The sequence below is a fragment of the Eublepharis macularius genome, chromosome 12 (genome assembly GCF_028583425.1).
Source record: "Eublepharis macularius isolate TG4126 chromosome 12, MPM_Emac_v1.0, whole genome shotgun sequence".
Taxonomy (NCBI): domain Eukaryota; kingdom Metazoa; phylum Chordata; class Lepidosauria; order Squamata; family Eublepharidae; genus Eublepharis; species Eublepharis macularius.
Genome location: NC_072801.1, coordinates 74317172 through 74334947, shown reverse-complemented (window position 1 = coordinate 74334947; position 17776 = coordinate 74317172). Strand labels below are relative to the sequence as shown.

General features: G+C 45.9%; 1 protein-coding gene across 1 annotated transcript; it reads left to right on the top strand.

The window, feature by feature from the left end:
* The first annotated feature begins 4561 nt into the window (after positions 1–4561).
* LOC129339918 (vomeronasal type-2 receptor 26-like) lies at positions 4562–15342 on the top strand. The gene is made up of 3 exons (XM_054994486.1): positions 4562–4852; positions 10643–10769; positions 14441–15342. The coding sequence occupies exons 1-3, from the start codon at positions 4562–4564 to the stop codon at positions 15340–15342; spliced, it is 1320 nt and encodes a 439-aa protein (XP_054850461.1).
* Positions 15343–17776: the final 2434 nt, after the last annotated feature.

The window sequence follows — 17776 nt, the reverse complement described above, 5'->3', positions numbered from 1 at the left end:
GGAGGGTCACCTTGCCCTGAGGGTGATGCTGGTGGGAGCGGAGCGCTCAGGCAGGCCACACTCGCAGAGGTTTTCCCCTCGGGGTCTGGGACAGTGCAGCTTACAATGTCAAGGATGAGGGCTCAGGAGGCGGGCCTTCATGTCTTAGTAGAGACAATTGCCCTACATGGCTTGCCCATAACCATCATGGAGTGCATGGGGTTCCTCAGACTACTAAAGCATCTTGCCCCTTGGTTCTCCATGCCATTGCCACGTACCCTTGCCCATTGAGTCCTGTGGGTATCTCAAATGAGGGCTAGCACATTTGGGTCAGATTTAGCCAGACCCATTCCCACTGCTAACAAGCTTCTGAAGCCTTGTTAGGCCTTCCTGGCACAGCCAAATCATCATGACACCTCCTTTCTGCGAAGGCTAGGAAAGAGGGTGATGCTGGTGGCAGCCTCCTTTGGGCACTTCATGTGGTTGACCTGCATGGTTCCCCTATCCATTGCAAACACTGTGCCCTCTGTGTAGGGGGGATTGGGTCCCTCCTTGACTCATGTCCTTCCTGCAAAGGCAGGAAGGTGGCTAATGTCAGCTGCCAGTGTTGCTATCCCGTTTTTGTCTCTCCCTCTGTGGAACCACTCTGGCCCATCCAAAAAATGTTTCCTGTCTCGTCCATCCCATCCTTTCCTCAAAGGCAGGACAGCAGGTCATGTCAGCCACATCTTCACGAGGGACAATTTTGTTACTGCTCCCTCCTTCATCACACAGCTCGGTTGTGATCACATAGCCGATTGTACCATATCGGGATACAGTCGGTTGCACAGTGTGGCAGCTCCCCTGTGATGGGACTGGATGGACCCCTTTGAGCTGGGCGGTATATGTCCCTGGCTGCAACTCCCATCCATTCTGCAAAGCCAGGAAGGTAGGCAATGGAAGCAGCAGCTGCTGCCTTATTTCTTCCTCTCCCTCTCTGGGACCACTCTGACCCCTCCCAACTACCTCTTGCTTGGGAGCTTTCCAGTTCCCAATCCATACCTCTCCCTCCCACGTACTGCCACAAGTCCCTTTCCCAACACTTGCACCACCCCATCCCCTCCTTTCCATGAGGGCAGGGAGGTGGGTGATGCCAGCAGCCGCTGACGGAACGGGGGACTTCCAGGCCCTGGCACAGTGTCTTCGATGCACGGCTCGTTGCTGTGGCCGGAGGCGATACTTCCCCCTCTCCCACCCTGACCACTTCGTGTTCCCTCTTTCCTCCTCTCCCTCTCAGGTACTGCCACAAGTCCCTTCCCCACCACTTGCACCACCGCATCCCCTCCTTTCCGTGAGGGCAGGGAGGTGGATGATGCCAGCAGTCTATGATGGATCAAGGTCTTCCAGGCCCTGACACAGGATCTTCCAGGCATGTCTCATCACCGTGGCTGGAACCCCTTGGTCTCTCTCTACCTAACCACTCAGTGGCCGCAGTCATTAACCACCTTGCTGCATAAAAAGATAATCCATCCACCTCCAACCTGGAGGCCTGATAGTCAGGCACATGGGGGGTGCCACTGGTGAGCAGACAGACCCCCAGCCCACTGAGGGGAGGTGGCATGGCACCACCTCCCTGGGCACACCAGGCCCAGCGGCCGCAGTCATCACCCACCTTGTTGCATAAGCGGATAATCTGCCCACCTCTGATCTGGAGGCCTGGAGAGTAGGCATATGGGGGGTGCCACCGGCGAGTGGCTATACCTCTGCCCCCTAGAGGAGAGGTTTCTCATCGACACATCCCCCAACCTCCCAGACCCTGTGGCCACAGTCATCAACCACCTTGCTGCTTAAGCAGGTAATCCATCTGCCTCCGACATGGAGGCGTGGTTGGTGGGCACATGGGGGGTACCAGTGGCGAGGGGCCAGAACCCCTGCCCTCTGAGGGGAGGCAGCATGCCACTGCCTCCTTGGGCCCGCCAGGCCCAGTGGCTGAAGTTATCATCCACCTTACTGCATAAGCAGATAATCCGTCCACCTCAGAACTGGAGGTTTGGCAGTTGGGCACATGGGGGGTGCCACCAGCAAATGGCCATAACCCCACCTCCTAGGGCCAAGAGAGCTCATCAATGCCTCCTCCAGTCCACCAGTCCCGGCAGCCACAGTCATCCCCCACCTTGATGCGTAAGTGGATAATCTGCCCACCTTTAACCTGGAGGCCTGGTGGGTGGGGACACGGGGTGTGCCATTGGTGAATGGCCAGAACCCCCACCTCATGAGGTGAGGTGGCACACCACCTCCTCCCTGGGCCCACCAGGCCCAGAGGCTGCAGTCATCACCCATCTTGCTGCATAAGTGGATAATCCATCTGCCTCCAATCTGGAGGCCTGGGAGCTGGGCACATGGGGGGTGCCAGCGGCGAGTATCCAGACCCCCACCACATGAGGGGAGGTGGCTTGTCACAGCCTCCCCTGTCCCAGCTGTCCCAGTGGCCTCCACAATCAGCCATCTTTTGGACTGTGTTAGAATAAATGATCGCTTCTCTGAGGTCTGGGTGTTTGGCACCAGCGAGTGGCCATACCCCTCCACCCACTAGAGGGAGGCAGCCTACCTTTGAGTACACCCCTTGTATACTGGGCCAACGTCAAATGGTGGTTCTAATTGTATCGAGTGGGAATTTCCTGGGGGGCCTTGGATTGGAGAAGGAATAACTCCAAGATCCCTATTGTAATCTTGACCAAACTTGGGTGCTGGCTGGAGGAGAGCCTGATAAACACTTCCTGTTAATATGGGCTCTCTAATGACAATGGGATCCAATCCGAGACCCACAAACCACAAACAGGTTCAGCAATGGGAAATGTTTGTTACGGTTTGTTAGTACGGATGCATTGATGGCACTGAACCACAAACCACAGGTTTGTTACTTCTTTTTGGTTCATGCTCATATCTCGTCATTACTGTCCCATGGGGGAACATCACATCACAACTTTTTCTTGGCAGACTTTTGTGATGGGGTGGTTTGCCATTGCCTTCCCCAGTCATCTACACTTTACCTCCAGGAAACTGGGTACTCATTTAATCAACTTCGGAAGGATGGAGGGCTGAGTCAACCTTAAGCTGGCTACCAGAACCTGGCTTCCCCCAGGATCGAACTCAGGTCATGAGCAGAGCTTGGGCTGCAGTACTGCAGCTTACCCCTATGAGCCATTGGGCTCTTCTACCTGAATCTCAAAAGAAACAAAAAAGAAACCAGGATGAATGACAATGTCCACTTGGAACAGCAATGTTTTCTTGGAACAAAAATTGCACAAAGGCCAGGAGCAAGGACTGCATGGTCCCTTCTCGAGGGAAGAGAGAAAGGGGAAATAGGTCCCCAGAGACTCATTTTAAATAAAATAAAATAAAGTATGTAGAAATAAAAGTTTGTCCGGTGTGATATTTAATTACCTGGTTGATAGGTCTGGAGATAGAGGTGTCGTCACATCATTCCACTTGTTTACCCGATACAGAACACAGGGGACTAGTGGACATCTGAAAAAAAATGTTCCTTAAATATGGCACCATTAAAAGTCTAAAATACCTCAAAGTGATTATCCCACCCTGCAATTAGTCACACCACTATAATTTATTCCTGTGATCAAAGCTCCAGTAAGAGACGAGACAATATTCAATAAACAAGACAGAATGTGGTTATGGGTAAACCCTCCTTTTCACTGATTCCTGAGAGAAGAAGCTTGGCAAGGCACTGCCGACTTGAATTCTCCCTCTTTCCACTGAGAAAGTGGGCACTGTGTATTAGCAGCATTTGCAGCTACCCTTCACGAGATCCTGTTGTGCTGTGGATGGGAGGGGAAAAGAAGAGATCCTTTTCTGTATGGATGGTGTGGTTGTTTCTGTTGCCTCCCATGGTATCCAAAGGACACACCATCAAGTGCATTAGGAACGAAGCCCTCCCCATTCCTCATGTATGGTTCCAGGCAGGGGACCTCCTTGTCGGTGCGATTGCATCCCAATTTTTTTATGATCTTCATTTGTTTTCTTTTAATGCGCTTCCTTCTTCAGAAGAATTCTTGGAGGTTCCTCAGTAAGTACTTTTCCCACCTGCTGGATCATAACTGTAATAATTATTTGTAGAAATGTCTGTTTAAAGAAAGAATCAGTATACCAACCTCCAGCTCCCTTAGAATTGCTTTTGTTGTCTCATTGAGTACATTCTTTAAACTCTTTGAATAAATTCTGCTTTGTATACAGTACCCATGGGTTTCCATCCCAATACTGAAAAATTTGGCCGTTTCCACACTACTCACCTTCATTTGGAATGCTGTGGAACATGGCGAAAAAAACAGAGAAGATAGCGTATTCTTGAGTGAGTTTTGTGTGACATCACAAAAAACTCACGTGACAAAACACTATCTTCCGTGTTTTTTTCACAACGTTCCGCAGTGTTCCAAATGAAGGTGTGTAGTGTGGAAACGGCCTTTGTCTCTTTTGGAAAAAAATGATACATACAGAAGAAGTAATTTTATTTGTAAGAAACTGGCTTAACATTAGATGCATGCTAAAAGAAGAGAAAACATATGTATGATGCCCTTACTGTCTTTACAGAATGGTGATGAAGTTCTATCAGCATGTCCTGGCCCTGGCATTTGCTGTAAAAGAAATTAATGAAAACCCAAAGATCTTGCCCAATGTCACTCTTGGGTTCAACATCTATGATAGCTACTATAATTCAAAGATGACTTATCGTTCCATTCTGGACTTGCTCTTCCATTCACACGGATTTTTCCCTAATTACAAATGTGGCAGTCGGACCAAGGTAATTGCTGTCACTGGGGGACTTGACGCTGATGTCTCCGTCCATATGGCAGACGTTTTAGTACTCTATAAAATTCCACAGGTAGGACCTGTACAGAGAAGAATGGTGGGAGACCAAATTTTGGTAATCATGCTGGGGTTTGGAAGAGAGAGAGTTAGGATTGACAGAAAATAAACTCTTTGTCCATTTAAAGAACAAATTGCAAAGAGGAGATGCTTCATACAGGAAAAGAAGGGAAGAAAGCCCAATAGTGTCAGGATTTTTAAGATATATCTTGATAATGAGCCTTTCCAGGAAGTTCTATCACAACTTGACAGTAAGTAGACACAAGAGTACAAGACTTTAATACTCTGCCAACCTGCAGTTTCCCTAAATATATTTTCATATAGACATACACCTAGTAGGGAGCTTTCCACACTGCTAAATGAGCCATGAAAATTAGTCATACTGTTTCAGAAAGGTTTCAACTCTGAGCTTGGCTTTATGCTTGTTTTTCAAATAGTCTTCTGCCAACTCCATATTGTATCTTTTTTTCACTGAATGTCCACACTGTTGTTCATTATTGCACTTAACTCAGTGAATGCCTAGTGCTGCATTTTCATCTGCATTGTGTAATCGAACTTGGATCTCAGTGAGAAAGGCAGAATATAAATAAAACAACATTATAACATTTGATTTATATACTGCCCTTCAGGACAATGTAACACCAACTTAGAGCAGTTTACAAAGTATGTCATTATTATCCTCATGACAATCACCTGTGAGGTGGGTGGAGCTGAGAGAGCTCCAAGAAGCTGTGACCTACCCAAGGGCACCCAGCTGGCTTCAAGCAGAGGAGTGGGGAATCAAACCTGGCTCTCCACATTAGAGTCCTGCAGCTTTTAATCACTAATCCAAATAAAAATAAAATTGCACATGCATGTCCATGCATATAAATAATGTATCTCCTATTTGATCCCTAAAATCTCTGTATTTTTTAAAGATGACATATGGCTCCTTCGCCCCTGAGGAGAAGGATACAACACAGCTTCCTACCTTTTATCGCATGGTGCCAAATGAAGCCCATCTGTATACAGGGATTGTCCAATTGCTTCTTCATTTTCAGTGGACGTGGATTGGGCTTCTTACTGGAGATGATGAGAGTGGGCTATACTTCTTGAAGACCCTGGAGCCACTGCTTGCTCAAAATGGAATCTGTCTGGCCTCTACTGGAACAATCCCACACCAAGGCAAATGGGACAACGTAGGTGACATTAATGTTTTAGTCTCAAATGTCCATCAAACTTTCACAGACAGCAGAGCAAATGCATTTATTCTCTATGGAGGGTCTTTGACAATGGTATCATTGAACTATAAGATATTTCTGGGAGATATAATGTATGAAGAAAAAACAATGCTTAGAAAGGTATGGATTTTGACAGCTCAAGTTGATTTTGCGTTATCTGGGATTCAAAGGTCCTGGAATTTCAACATCTTCCATGGTGCCATCTCTTTCAGTGTTCACACCAGTAAGGTCCTTGACTTCCAAAAATTTCTGCATATGATAAAACCTAATTGGACAACAGGAGATGATTTTCTCAAGGACTTCTGGGAACAAGCCTTTGACTGCACATTTCCAAATCCTCAGGAGCCAATGGAAATCGAGTCCACATGTACTGGGGAGGAGAGGCTGGAGAGTCTTCCTGGATCTGTTTTTGAAATGCACCTGACTGGTCACAGCTACAGTATCTACAATGCTTTCCATGCTGTGGCACATGCTTTGCATGCCATGTCCACACCCAGGCCTAAACACAGAAGAAGTGAAAGTTTTCAACTTCAAGAAGTCCATCCTTGGCAGGTAATCTCCCACTGATGAAATGTTTTTTTATTGCTGTGAACATATGAGTGGAAAGTGAGACCACCTCTAATTTTGCCCTCTATTACTGGCGAAATGGGGTGTTGTTCATTTGTTTTTGTGGCAAATAGGGGGGCCTTTCCTCCCACTGGTAGACCCCGCTTGGCCTACCCCTCCCTTTTCACCTCTGGCCAGGCACCTGAAGGGGCTGTCTCCTGTCTCCGGGTAGTTGTTGCCACCACTGTCCCTGTATGGGGTCCTGGTTAGGCGGAACAACCTCCTAATCTCCCTCCTCTACTAGTGGGCCCAAACGGTTGGGGGACTATGTGGGACAGATGATCTTTCTTCCTTCATAAATTCCGAAAATCATTTATTTAACTTCTAACTATACACAAGTAAATATACAGTGAACAGAAGGAATAATACCACATGAAAAGAATCCTCTACTCTCTCTCCCTCTGCTTCTCTACACTCATGCCCTATTTAAATGTTGTGTAGAGCAGGCACGATACTTTGATAACTGGGGTTACATTAGATCTACATATCCCCTCAGAGCCATCTCTCTCTCTCAACTCCAGCCACCAACTGTCAACTTCCAACTCCTCACCAGCCAGTGACTCGCTTTCCCTCCAATCACATTCTACTGCAGCCCATAGAAAGTTAACTCCACAAACAAAATGGTGTTTCTCCACAGTTTTTAATTGACACATTTGGGGAGGGGGGATCACATTTCCTCTTCTAGATGGATGCTGAAGAATGAGTAAGCTGTGCATTTTCAGTCTTTTAGTATTGCAAAATGGCTGCATTTTCAGGCTGCACCTAGGAGAAAGAGACAAGTTCCTCTGCATGGTGTTTCAGAATCTCAAGACAAAGTTCTCGAAATATCATTGGTTGCACCTTAGCCCTTTTCTCTGTGGCACCATCAATTTATGCAGAACCCAGATAATGTGACAACAACAACAACTGCACTTCTAGACAGATTAGAACATCACCCAGAATAGTGAATAAATCAGTGTTGTTATTATTCCCACAATGCAGCTGGGGAGCTGGGGCTGAGAGGAGTGGCTTACCCAAGGCCACCTACTGAGTTCATGGCAATAGTGGGATTCGAACCAGTCAGTTCGGCGCTGAACTAGTTAACCACTATGCTACAGCAGCTCTCCAATCTTTTTGTCTTATATTTCCCTTTTTATGAGGTGATCTGTGGCAATATTTTAAGGCAAGAGCAGCATTAGCATGTCCGATGTGAACTGCCCAATTACTATTGATGCACTCAGTGGGAGACCTGTGAGGCTATTGGTGAGATGGATTGGGAAGACAAAATGACCCTGAAAATGGGTGTCACTGTGTCCCCATCTACTGCAGAGCCCTCATCACATCATGGAGGGCCCACATGACCAAGTAAAGGAGCAGAGCCCAATTGGCACCATGCCCAGTACATCTAAGGCTGCCAATCTCCCAGTGGGGTGGAAGTCTCTCAGAATGGCAAGTGATCTCCAGATTACACAGATCAGATCCCTCAGGGAAACTTAACTAGAAAACAAACAACACCATGATTATCTAACTACACTAACTGAGTCCTAAACAAATCACTGAAAAAAAGGTGAAGGTAGTACCCTGCGCAAGGACCAATGCATTACTGATCCGAGGGGGGGGGGCGTCCCATCATGACGTTTTCTTGGCAGACGTTGTGTTATGGGGTGGTTTGCCATTGCCTTCCCCAGTCATCTACACTTTACCTCCAGCAAACTGGGTCCTCATTTTACTGAATTTGGAAGGATGGAAGGCTGAGTCAACATTGAGCTGGCTACCTGAACCTGGCTTCCGCCAGGATCGAACTCAGGTCGTGAGCAGAGCTTGGGCTGCAGTACTGCAGCTTACCACTCTGCACCATGGTGCTCCTTATGAGTCACTATTGAGTCCGAAATCAGTCCCTTGGAGAAACTGGCAGCTTTGGATGGTGAAATTCAAGGCATTATATCCTACTGATGTCCATCCCTTCTCCTTCCCAAACCCTCCCCTCCCCAGTCTCCTTCCCCCAAATCTCCAGGAAATTAACAGCCCAGAACTGGCAACCCTAAATATAGACTGGAGTGGAAGTGGGTCTCCTGTTTTGCCTGGAAACAGCTTGGGGCCGGCTTGGCTGAAGGTGAAACACACGATTGCCATGGCTGAAGTGCTGGCTCAGGAAGACACAACCCTCTAGGGCGGCTGCCTACTGTGAGGTTTCCCAGTGACTTTAATAGTCAGTCCACCACTTGTGGGGCACAGTTTCCTTCACTCTTCCCAGGAGAGAGCGTGTATGAGTAAAGTGCCACCAGGTCATAACTGACTTATGGTGACTTCAGCCAGGGGCTTTTAAGGCAAGTCAGAAGCAGAAGTGCCTTCCCTGCAGAGTTTTTCTTGGTGGCTTCTGATCCAAGTACCAACCCTACTTAGCTTCTAAGATCTGACGTGATCAGGCTATACTATGCTGACTTCCTGGAGATACTATGCCGACTTCCCTCCATCCTACTGCCACCAATCTGAACAGTGGAAGAAAGAACAAGTTACTAGTGGGAGGTCTCCCACCATAGCAGGAAACCTGGCAGTCCTGTGCCGTAGAAACCTGTCCTGAGCCGGTCTTCCTCCTACCTTCCATCCTATATTCCCTCTCTCACTTGTTTTCCTTCGTCTCCAAGCAAAAAAATAAAGCTGTGCTGTTCGGCCACAGATATGATTCTGTTTTCAGCTTTGTGGCCTTGCAGCCTAAGGGCCCTCACCAGGAAACAACTTTTCTTTCTTTCACTTAGCTTCATGCATTTCTTCAAGATGTTTCATTTAACAACTCCGCTGGAGAAACTGTGTCCTTCAATGGTAATAAGGAAATTGGGACTGGATTTGATATAATGAACCTAGTCACGTTCCCAAATAGGTCCTTCATCAGAGTGAAAGTCGGAAGGGTGGATCCTAGCATTCCGGATGGGAAACGGTTCCTCATTCATGAAAATCTGTTAGTGTGGCAGGCAACTTTTAACCAGGTATGGATTCCAGGGTGTTACTGGAAGATACTCAATTTTCCTGTGGTTGAATTGGGAGGTGCCATTTTCCTGTGTTTTAATGATTTGAGAGGTTTGGGGAGAAAAAGATGACCTTTTTTCAATTATTCCAACTGTCTACTAGTTGGCCGTTCCCATTGTTTCAAATGAGGCACTGGGTTGAGTTGTAAAGGTTAATTTCTACTCCTCAAATTGAACTCAACAAATGGGGAAAAATGCTATCTGCTATGATCAGCACGTCCTAGTAGAATGTTTTTTTCTGAGTAGAGACAGACTATAAATAACATATATACACATATATGCAGGAATACATACATGAATAAAATTCAAATTTCACTTGCCTGTTCACTCACTTTATTTATTTATTTAGCTAATAAATAATTTATTTAGCTAATAAATAATAAAATGCTATTTAGCTAATAATAAATAATAAAATGGCTTCTGATTTTTCTGCACTATCCCAAGAATGCTGAGAATGGTGAGTGACTCAGACATGATCACCAGGAAGTTTACCTTGATCAAATGTTCCTGGTTAGGTACCAAGCGAGCTCTTGATTGGATTGCTGCTCTTTTATTTGGTCAAGCAGTTTTTCAGGTATGCAGAAGCTGCTTGTGCTCCTAGTAGTACTGGTTACTAGTAACACATTTGTTTTGCGGCTTGCAGTGATTTTACATCTCACAAGTCATGCTAAAAATACTCCTTGATTACCTGAGAAGAAAAACGTATTCACACAGTCCACAAACACATTGTGACATGATGTTCTTTTCAAGAGTAGAATTGCTTGTCTTTCATCTTATTTTTCTTGTTGCACATGTGTGTGCATCTGTTAAATAACCATAAAATGATACAATATTTGCGATTTGCTTCTTTGCGTTCAATATCATCTCTTTGGAAGCGATTAGAAATTTAGCTACATTCACGGGTAGACAGCAGAAGCCTTCAGACACATCTAAGCAATACGTCTCAACTCAAAAATTGCATTTCATTTTCATTTGTAGACGCTTCCTCTTTCTGTGTGTAATGAACATTGTCACCCTGGCTATCACAAGAAAAAGAAGGAAGGAGAGAAATTTTGCTGCTATAATTGTGCTCCGTGCCCAGAAGGGAAGATTTCAAACCAGTCAGGTACATGATACAGCCTACTAGTTTCCCACTATTTGTGTTTAATATCCATTAGCATTTCCCAAATAAGATTTTACTTGTAACTACTTAGTAAAGCAGTAGACTGAATGGTCATGTAGGCCGATTGCATTGAGAGTTGCCGTATCCAAGAACATAGTGAGCATTTCCTTGCCATAAGAGACTTCAGCTTCTTGCATGAGGAAGTGCCTGCTTTTACTGGGGGTATCACTGTAAGTGGAACAAATCTGCAGTCTCCAACCCACTCAAATGTGAATGACAAATGGCGCATTGTTGATGTGTGCTCTGAGGGACTCCAGTTATAATGCTGGGTCTTGCAACAGCAAAAGACGGGAGGATGATTGACATGTCCCTTCCCCTCTTCTGTGACTTGCCTGAAATGGCAGTTGGTGTTGGAATGTTGAGCTGACAGTTGGTGCTACCGGAGGGAGGGGCTGAAAGGGGGAGAAAACTGAAGAGTGTTGATCTGAAGGTGTTAGATCAGGAAAGCTGGGACAAGCAGCAGCTATGAAATGATCTCTTTCTCGATGAAAAATTCTTGAAACTTTTGGCAGGCCATCCCATCTACTGATTTACTGCAGAAATTACTCAATGATAAGAATGCCAAAAACTGGAGAGAGTAAATGAATTTGGTTTGTGTGACTTTCCTGATAGATAGACAGGAGATCATGAATTCACAGTCAGCCTCTTGGTTTAAATCGTTTAAGGTTAATCACTTTAGATCTTCTTACCGTGGCCGTTTCCACACACGTTAAATAATCCACTTTCAATACGCTTTAGTGCACATTTGTAACTGATTTTCCATGTGTGGAATAAAAAATCCACTTCTAAAGGATAACTAAAGTGCATTGAAAGTGCATTATTCAATGTGTGTGGAAACGGCCCTAGTCAGGATTGCAAGCTTCAATCTTAGAGCAGCCTTTACTTCTCTTTGCTTTGAATCAATGCCAACTGCCGTTTTAGCAGGTTGCTACAGTAAAATATCCAAGGATCAGAGTTATTGTCCCTGTGGAACACCTGCAATTGAGGACTTACCCCATTACATACTTAACTGCCCGTTGTATGCCCATCCCAGGACTAAATTTCTTTCTGGGATTTTGTCTGACCTCTGTGCCTACGGAGACCCTGCGAAGATTGTAATTTTATTAGCCGATTCTATTTGTTTATTTTGAAGATAAGAGTAAACAGGAACTATCACATCATCTTCAATACCTAGTTTATTATCGTCACTTAGTTTCACTGGTTTATTATTGTTGTTCCTACGTTATGACTAGGTTATGACTAGGGTTTTCATTATTTTATTATTGCTGCTAAAGTGGATACCACGGACAGCTCCTGGAAGATATTTATGCCATGTGGTATTCACAGCTCCCCCCATCATGACCCCTTTCCATTCCCTGGAAAGTTTATTCCTAGGGTGCAGCATTGGGGTGCTGCAGTCAGGTGAGGGAAGGGAACAAGATCACCCTTTCTTTTCGGCCTCTTGTGTGAACGAAGCTCAGCTCACGGTAGGGAAAGAAAGCAACAATTTTGCCCACTTCCCACTCTGGCAGCCCAATTCAAGCACTTATATGCATACGCAAATCTTTCCACCCTGAAAGGAAATGTTCCCAAGGCAGGAAAGGTTTCTGAGGGGAGAGGGGGGAGATCCCATAATCCTTGCAGTCTCAGACCACAGCTTCCAACTCAGCAATGCATATCAAGCAGCTGTAGTTATGTGAAAGCCCTGCAGGGAACTGAGTGAGTCTGGTGCTAAAATTGTTGAGAATATGAAAAGATAAAAGTAATGTAATTACCATTAAAATATCAGACCAAGGTGATTCCAAGTCCCACATTTATCAAAGTATAGGTCTCCAGATTTATTTTTAAAGTGCATGTGCATTGGCTCTTCATTAAAAACAGATGTGTAAATACGCAGGTAGGATGCACATTTCTTCCATGTAACGTGAGCAAAGATGCAAAGATAAAAGTAATGTAATTACTAGAGATGGGCATGATTGGAATCACGATGTGAAAAAAAACCCGATAATGGTGTTTGTGCCATCGTGACTCAGCTAATTGGATCCGTCCACGGCAACTGATCCAGTATTCAGGGGGGGGCTTTATCGGGGGGGTCATCGTGATCTAATCGGACAGCCAGACACTCAGGCACCAATAATCTATTCCCCTAGCAACGGAGCCAGGGGAATGCCTGAGCTGTGTTTGCCCTCCTTCTGTCACTCTGGAAAACCGAATGGAACCCCAGCTTTCCTTAATTAGCAGGCTTCCTTCCAACCACAGAGCAGCAACCCAGGGAAGGGAGGGGGAAGGGGGTTTCTGAAGCCATGGGCACAACGTTTTTTTGCTTTTTAAAAAAATGGGGTTTTGTAGAAGGAATGGGTGTTTTTCTGTCTGTCACTCTCTGCAAAAGGCAGCGCAGGTGGCTGGTACGCTGCCCGCGCCGTTTGCTTTTCCCCAGGACAAGGGATATGCGGGCAAGCCAGCCACCCCTTGTCCTGGGGAAAGGCAAAAGGCAGCGTGGGTGGCTAGGAGGCCACCCGCGCCATTCAACTTTCCCCAGGCGTGCTCCTGGGACTGGCAACTGTGCCCGCTGCCCCCCTTTGGTGGCACTGGGGGCAGACTACCCCCCTGCCCCCCTGTCGATCCATCCCTACCCAGGACAAGGGGCACGTGGGCAAGCTGGCCACCCCTTGTCCTGGGGAAAGGCAAAAGGCAGCACGGGAGGCTGGGATGCCACCAGTGCCGTTCGCCTTTCCCTAGGACAAGGGGCGCGCGGGCAAGCCGGCCACCCCTTGTCTTGCGGGACAGGTGAATGGCGCAGGCAGGCTCCGAGCCACTCGTGCTGTCACCAGCTCTGCAGTGCACCGGCACAGCCGGCTTGCTGCGTGGCTGGGGAGGGGGGGGCGACCCATTAGTACACGTGCACAAGAGCCTGACTACGGTTGCCCTGGGCGTGGCAACCGTAGATCCGGCCCTAGTGTGAATGTTCCCTCCCTGAGGGGAGGCAGCTCGTTGTCGGGTTAAAAACTCCCCCCCTCTGCTCTAAGTGTGTGTGTTTGTATGAACGTCCCCTCCCTCCCTCCCTGAGGGGAGGCGGCTCATCGCTGCCTCCCCGTGCTCGCCTGGCCTGGTGGCCGCTGCCACCAACCACCATTCCTATATCGCTGGAAACAGCGGGGTGCTCTCCCGCTTTGGTCTCCCCGATTCCCGATCGGAAACGGGACTTGATCGGTTAGAATTGGTGACCTGGGTTCGGCGGTGGCCTGGATCCACGAATGGCTTGATATGTATTTTTTTTTGGATTGTGCCCACCTCTAGTGATTACCATTAAAATATCAGACCAAGGTGATTCCAAGTCCCACATTTATCAAAGTATAGGTCCCCAGATTTATTTTTAAAGTGCATGTGCATTGGCACTTTCTTAAAAAGAAATGTGTAAATGTGCAGGTAGGATGCACATTTCTTCCCTGTAACATGAGCAGGGCTGTGAACTTCTCCTTGTACCAAACTGCATAATCAGCACAAAGAACATTCCCATAGCTGGCATGAAGGAGATCTCCAGTTTTGCTCACATATCAGAGCCAGAATAAATCTAAATCACTAATGAATTATTATTGGCTGATCTATCTCCTTTCTCTCCCTCTACTGTCTGCCAGATCTGGAAGACTGTATCCAATGCCCAGAAGATCAATATCCAAGCAAGGTCCAAGATCAATGTATTCCCAAGACAATCACTTTTTTGTCCTATGAAGAACCCTTAGGGATCAGTTTAGCTTCAATTGGCGTTTCTTTTTCCCTAATCACTGTGTTGGTGCTGGGAATTTTTATTAAGCACCAAGATACATCTATAGTAAAGGCCAACAACCGAGATATCACCTATGCTCTTCTCGCCTGTCTTCTGCTCTGCTTCCTCTGTGCTTTGCTATTTATCGGGAAGCCAAGCAAAGCGACCTGCTTCCTCCGACAATCTGCTTTTGGCATCATTTTCTCAGTAGCTATTTCTTGTGTGTTGGCCAAAACCATCACCGTGGTTGTAGCTTTCATGGCCACTCAACCAGGTTCCAGCATGAGGAAATGGATGGGGAAAAAACTGACCAAATCCATTGTCCTTTGTGGCTCCTTTATTCAAGCAGCCATTTGTACAGCCTGGCTTGGAAACTCTCCTCCTTTCCCAAATTTCGACATACAGTCATTGCCTGAAGAGATTGTAGCAGAATGCAGTGAAGGGTCTGCCATTATGTTTTATATTGTCCTTGGCTACTTGGGACTTCTCTCCCTCATCAGCCTGACTGTGGCTTTCCAAGCCAGGAAGTTGCCAGACACTTTTAATGAATCCAAGCACATCACCTTCAGCATGTTGATCTTTTGCAGTGTCTGGGTGTCTTTTTTCCCCACCTACCTAAGCAGTAAAGGGAAATACATGGTGGCCATGGAAATCTTCTCTATCTTGTCCTCTAGTGCCGGATTATTGGCTTGCATCTTCTCACCAAAATTGTACATCATTTTTCTGAGGCCCCAATTGAATAACAGGAGTCTCCTAACAAAAAGGAAAAGATAAAATTATATAAGGTTTCTATGACGAGGATTTGTTCTCATGGAATGAGCATGAAGGAGCTTGTATCATGCCATGCATTTCTTTGGCATGAACCAAACAAAAGCAGGATACAACATCTTCATAGGAATACAACTGCAGAAAAAAATGAGTACTTGCATGGTTATGGATGACTCCTTAGTGAATCCCTCGCCCCAGTGATTTTTAGTGACAGACACAATGGCATGGGTAAAGGGATGTATTTGCTTTCCCCATAAATATGCTCTTTAACTTCATTTCATGAGTGATGTGTTAAAATACATGGAGTTTTGTATCCATTTTAATCACCAAATCCAAATAGAGGGTTCTTCTCTGACTGTTGGAGTTACTCCAGTTTATGGCCATTACAGCCAATGAGTCAGTTAGACCCATTTCTCATGCAAAAACTCAGGAAAGTTTGTGGTTCCTTTTAAATCTCTGATGTGGATAGATTTCTACTGTGAAAGATCTTGTTAGGATCATGTACCTGTTGAAGAAAATAGAGAGGCAGCTGTATCTTCTCTTCATAAACCCCAAACTATTATTTAATTCATTATATCCTTTATTTGTTCTAAAAATGTTTATTACCAATAATGAGAGATCAATGTATTGTCGAAGGCTTTCACGGCCGGAGAACGATGGTTGTTGTGGGTTTTCCGGGCTGTATTGCCGTGGTCTTGGCATTGTAGTTCCTGACGTTTCGCCAGCAGCTGTGGCTGGCATCTTCAGAGGTGTAGCACCAAAAGATAGAGATCTCTCAGTGTTACAGTGTGGAAAAGATGTGGCAGGTCATTTATAGCTACTCAGGAGGGGTGGGACTGAGCTGAGTCATCCTGTAAGAGTTTCCCAGGGTGTGGAATGCTAATGGCGGGAGGCTTCACTGTATCCTGAGGAGGGTCTTTTGCATATGGATTGGTGCTTGATGTGCTAATCTTCTCTGCAGGGCTATTGTCGGGTGTGGAGTGTTTTGTTAGCCTGGTGTTTTTCAGAACTGGAAACCATGCTCTGTTCATTCTTAAGGTTTCTTCTCTCCTGTTGAAGTTTTCCTTATGCTTGTGAATTTCAATGGCTTCCCTGTGCAGTCTGACAAAGTAGTTGGAAGTGTTGTCCAGTATTTTGGTGTCCTGGAATAAGATACTGTGCCCTGTTTGAGTTAGGCTATGTTCAGCCACTGCTGATTTTTCCGGTTGTCCAAGTCTGCAGTGTCTTTCATGTTCTTTTATTCTTGTCTGGATGCTACGCTTTGTGGTCCCGATGTAAACTTGTCCACAGCTGCAGGGTATACGGTATACTCCTGCAGAGGTGAGGGGGTCTCTACTGTCTTTTGCTGATCGTAGCATCTGTTGTATTTTTCGGGTGGGTCTGAATACCGCTTGGAGGTTATGCTTTTTCATAAGCTTTCCCATCTGATCAGTAATTCCTTTGATATATGGCAAAAACACTTTTCCTGTAGGAGACTGTTTTTCCTTGGTTGTTTGATTCATCCTGGGTTTGATTGCTCTTCGGATTTCATTTCTGGAGTATCCATTCGCCTGAAGTGCGTGGTTTAGATGATTAATTTCCTCATTGAGAAAGTGTGGCTCACATATCCGTCTTGCACGATCCACTAATGTTTTCATTATGCCTCTTTTCTGTCGGGGGTGGTGATTGGAGTTTTTGTGTAAGTACCGATCAGTGTGAGTTGGTTTCCTGTAGACCTTGTGACCTAACTGAAAGTTTGCTTTGCGGATGACCAAGGTATCCAGAAATGGGAGTTTTCCCTCGATTTCTTTCTCCATTGTGAATTGTATGTTCAGGTGGATGTTGTTGAGATGATTCAAAAACCCCATCAATTCTTCCTCCCCATGGCTCCAAATGATAAATGTATCATCCACAAACCGGAACCATACACTAGGTTTGTGGGGTGCTGATTCTAAAGCTGTTTTTTCAAAATGTTCCATGTAGAAGTTTGCTATAACTGGGCTGAGAGGGCTCCCCATGGCCACCCCATCTATCTGTTCATAGAATTTGTTATCCCATTGGAAGTAACTGGTTGTCAAACAATGATGGAATAAGGCTGTTACATCCTCTGGGAAAATCTGATTAATCAGTGCAATAGTGTCTTTTACTGGAACCTTGGTAAACAGGGATACTATGAAACTCTTACAGGATGACTCAGCTCAGTCCCACCCCTCCTGAGTAGATATAAATGACCTGCCACATCTTTTCCACACTGTGACACTGAGAGATCTCTATCTTTTGGTGCTACACCTCTGAAGATGCCAGCCACAGCTGCTGGCGAAACATCAGGAACTACAATGCCAAGACCACAGCAATACAGCCCAGAAAACCCACAACAACCATGGCAATACAGCCCGGAAAACCCACAACAACCAATGAGAGATCATTTTCGCAGTTATAATCTGGTCATACGACACATCAC

Excerpts from the sequence above, each read along its gene's own strand:
- LOC129339918 (XM_054994486.1), top strand. The coding sequence starts at position 4,562 with ATGGTGATGAAGTTCTATCAGCATGTCCTGGCCCTGGCATTTGCTGTA. Across the intron at positions 4,853-10,642 it reads TACTCTATAAAATTCCACAG|ACGCTTCCTCTTTCTGTGTG; the intron begins GTAGGACCTGTA and ends TTTCATTTGTAG. Across the intron at positions 10,770-14,440 it reads GAAGATTTCAAACCAGTCAG|ATCTGGAAGACTGTATCCAA; the intron begins GTACATGATACA and ends ACTGTCTGCCAG.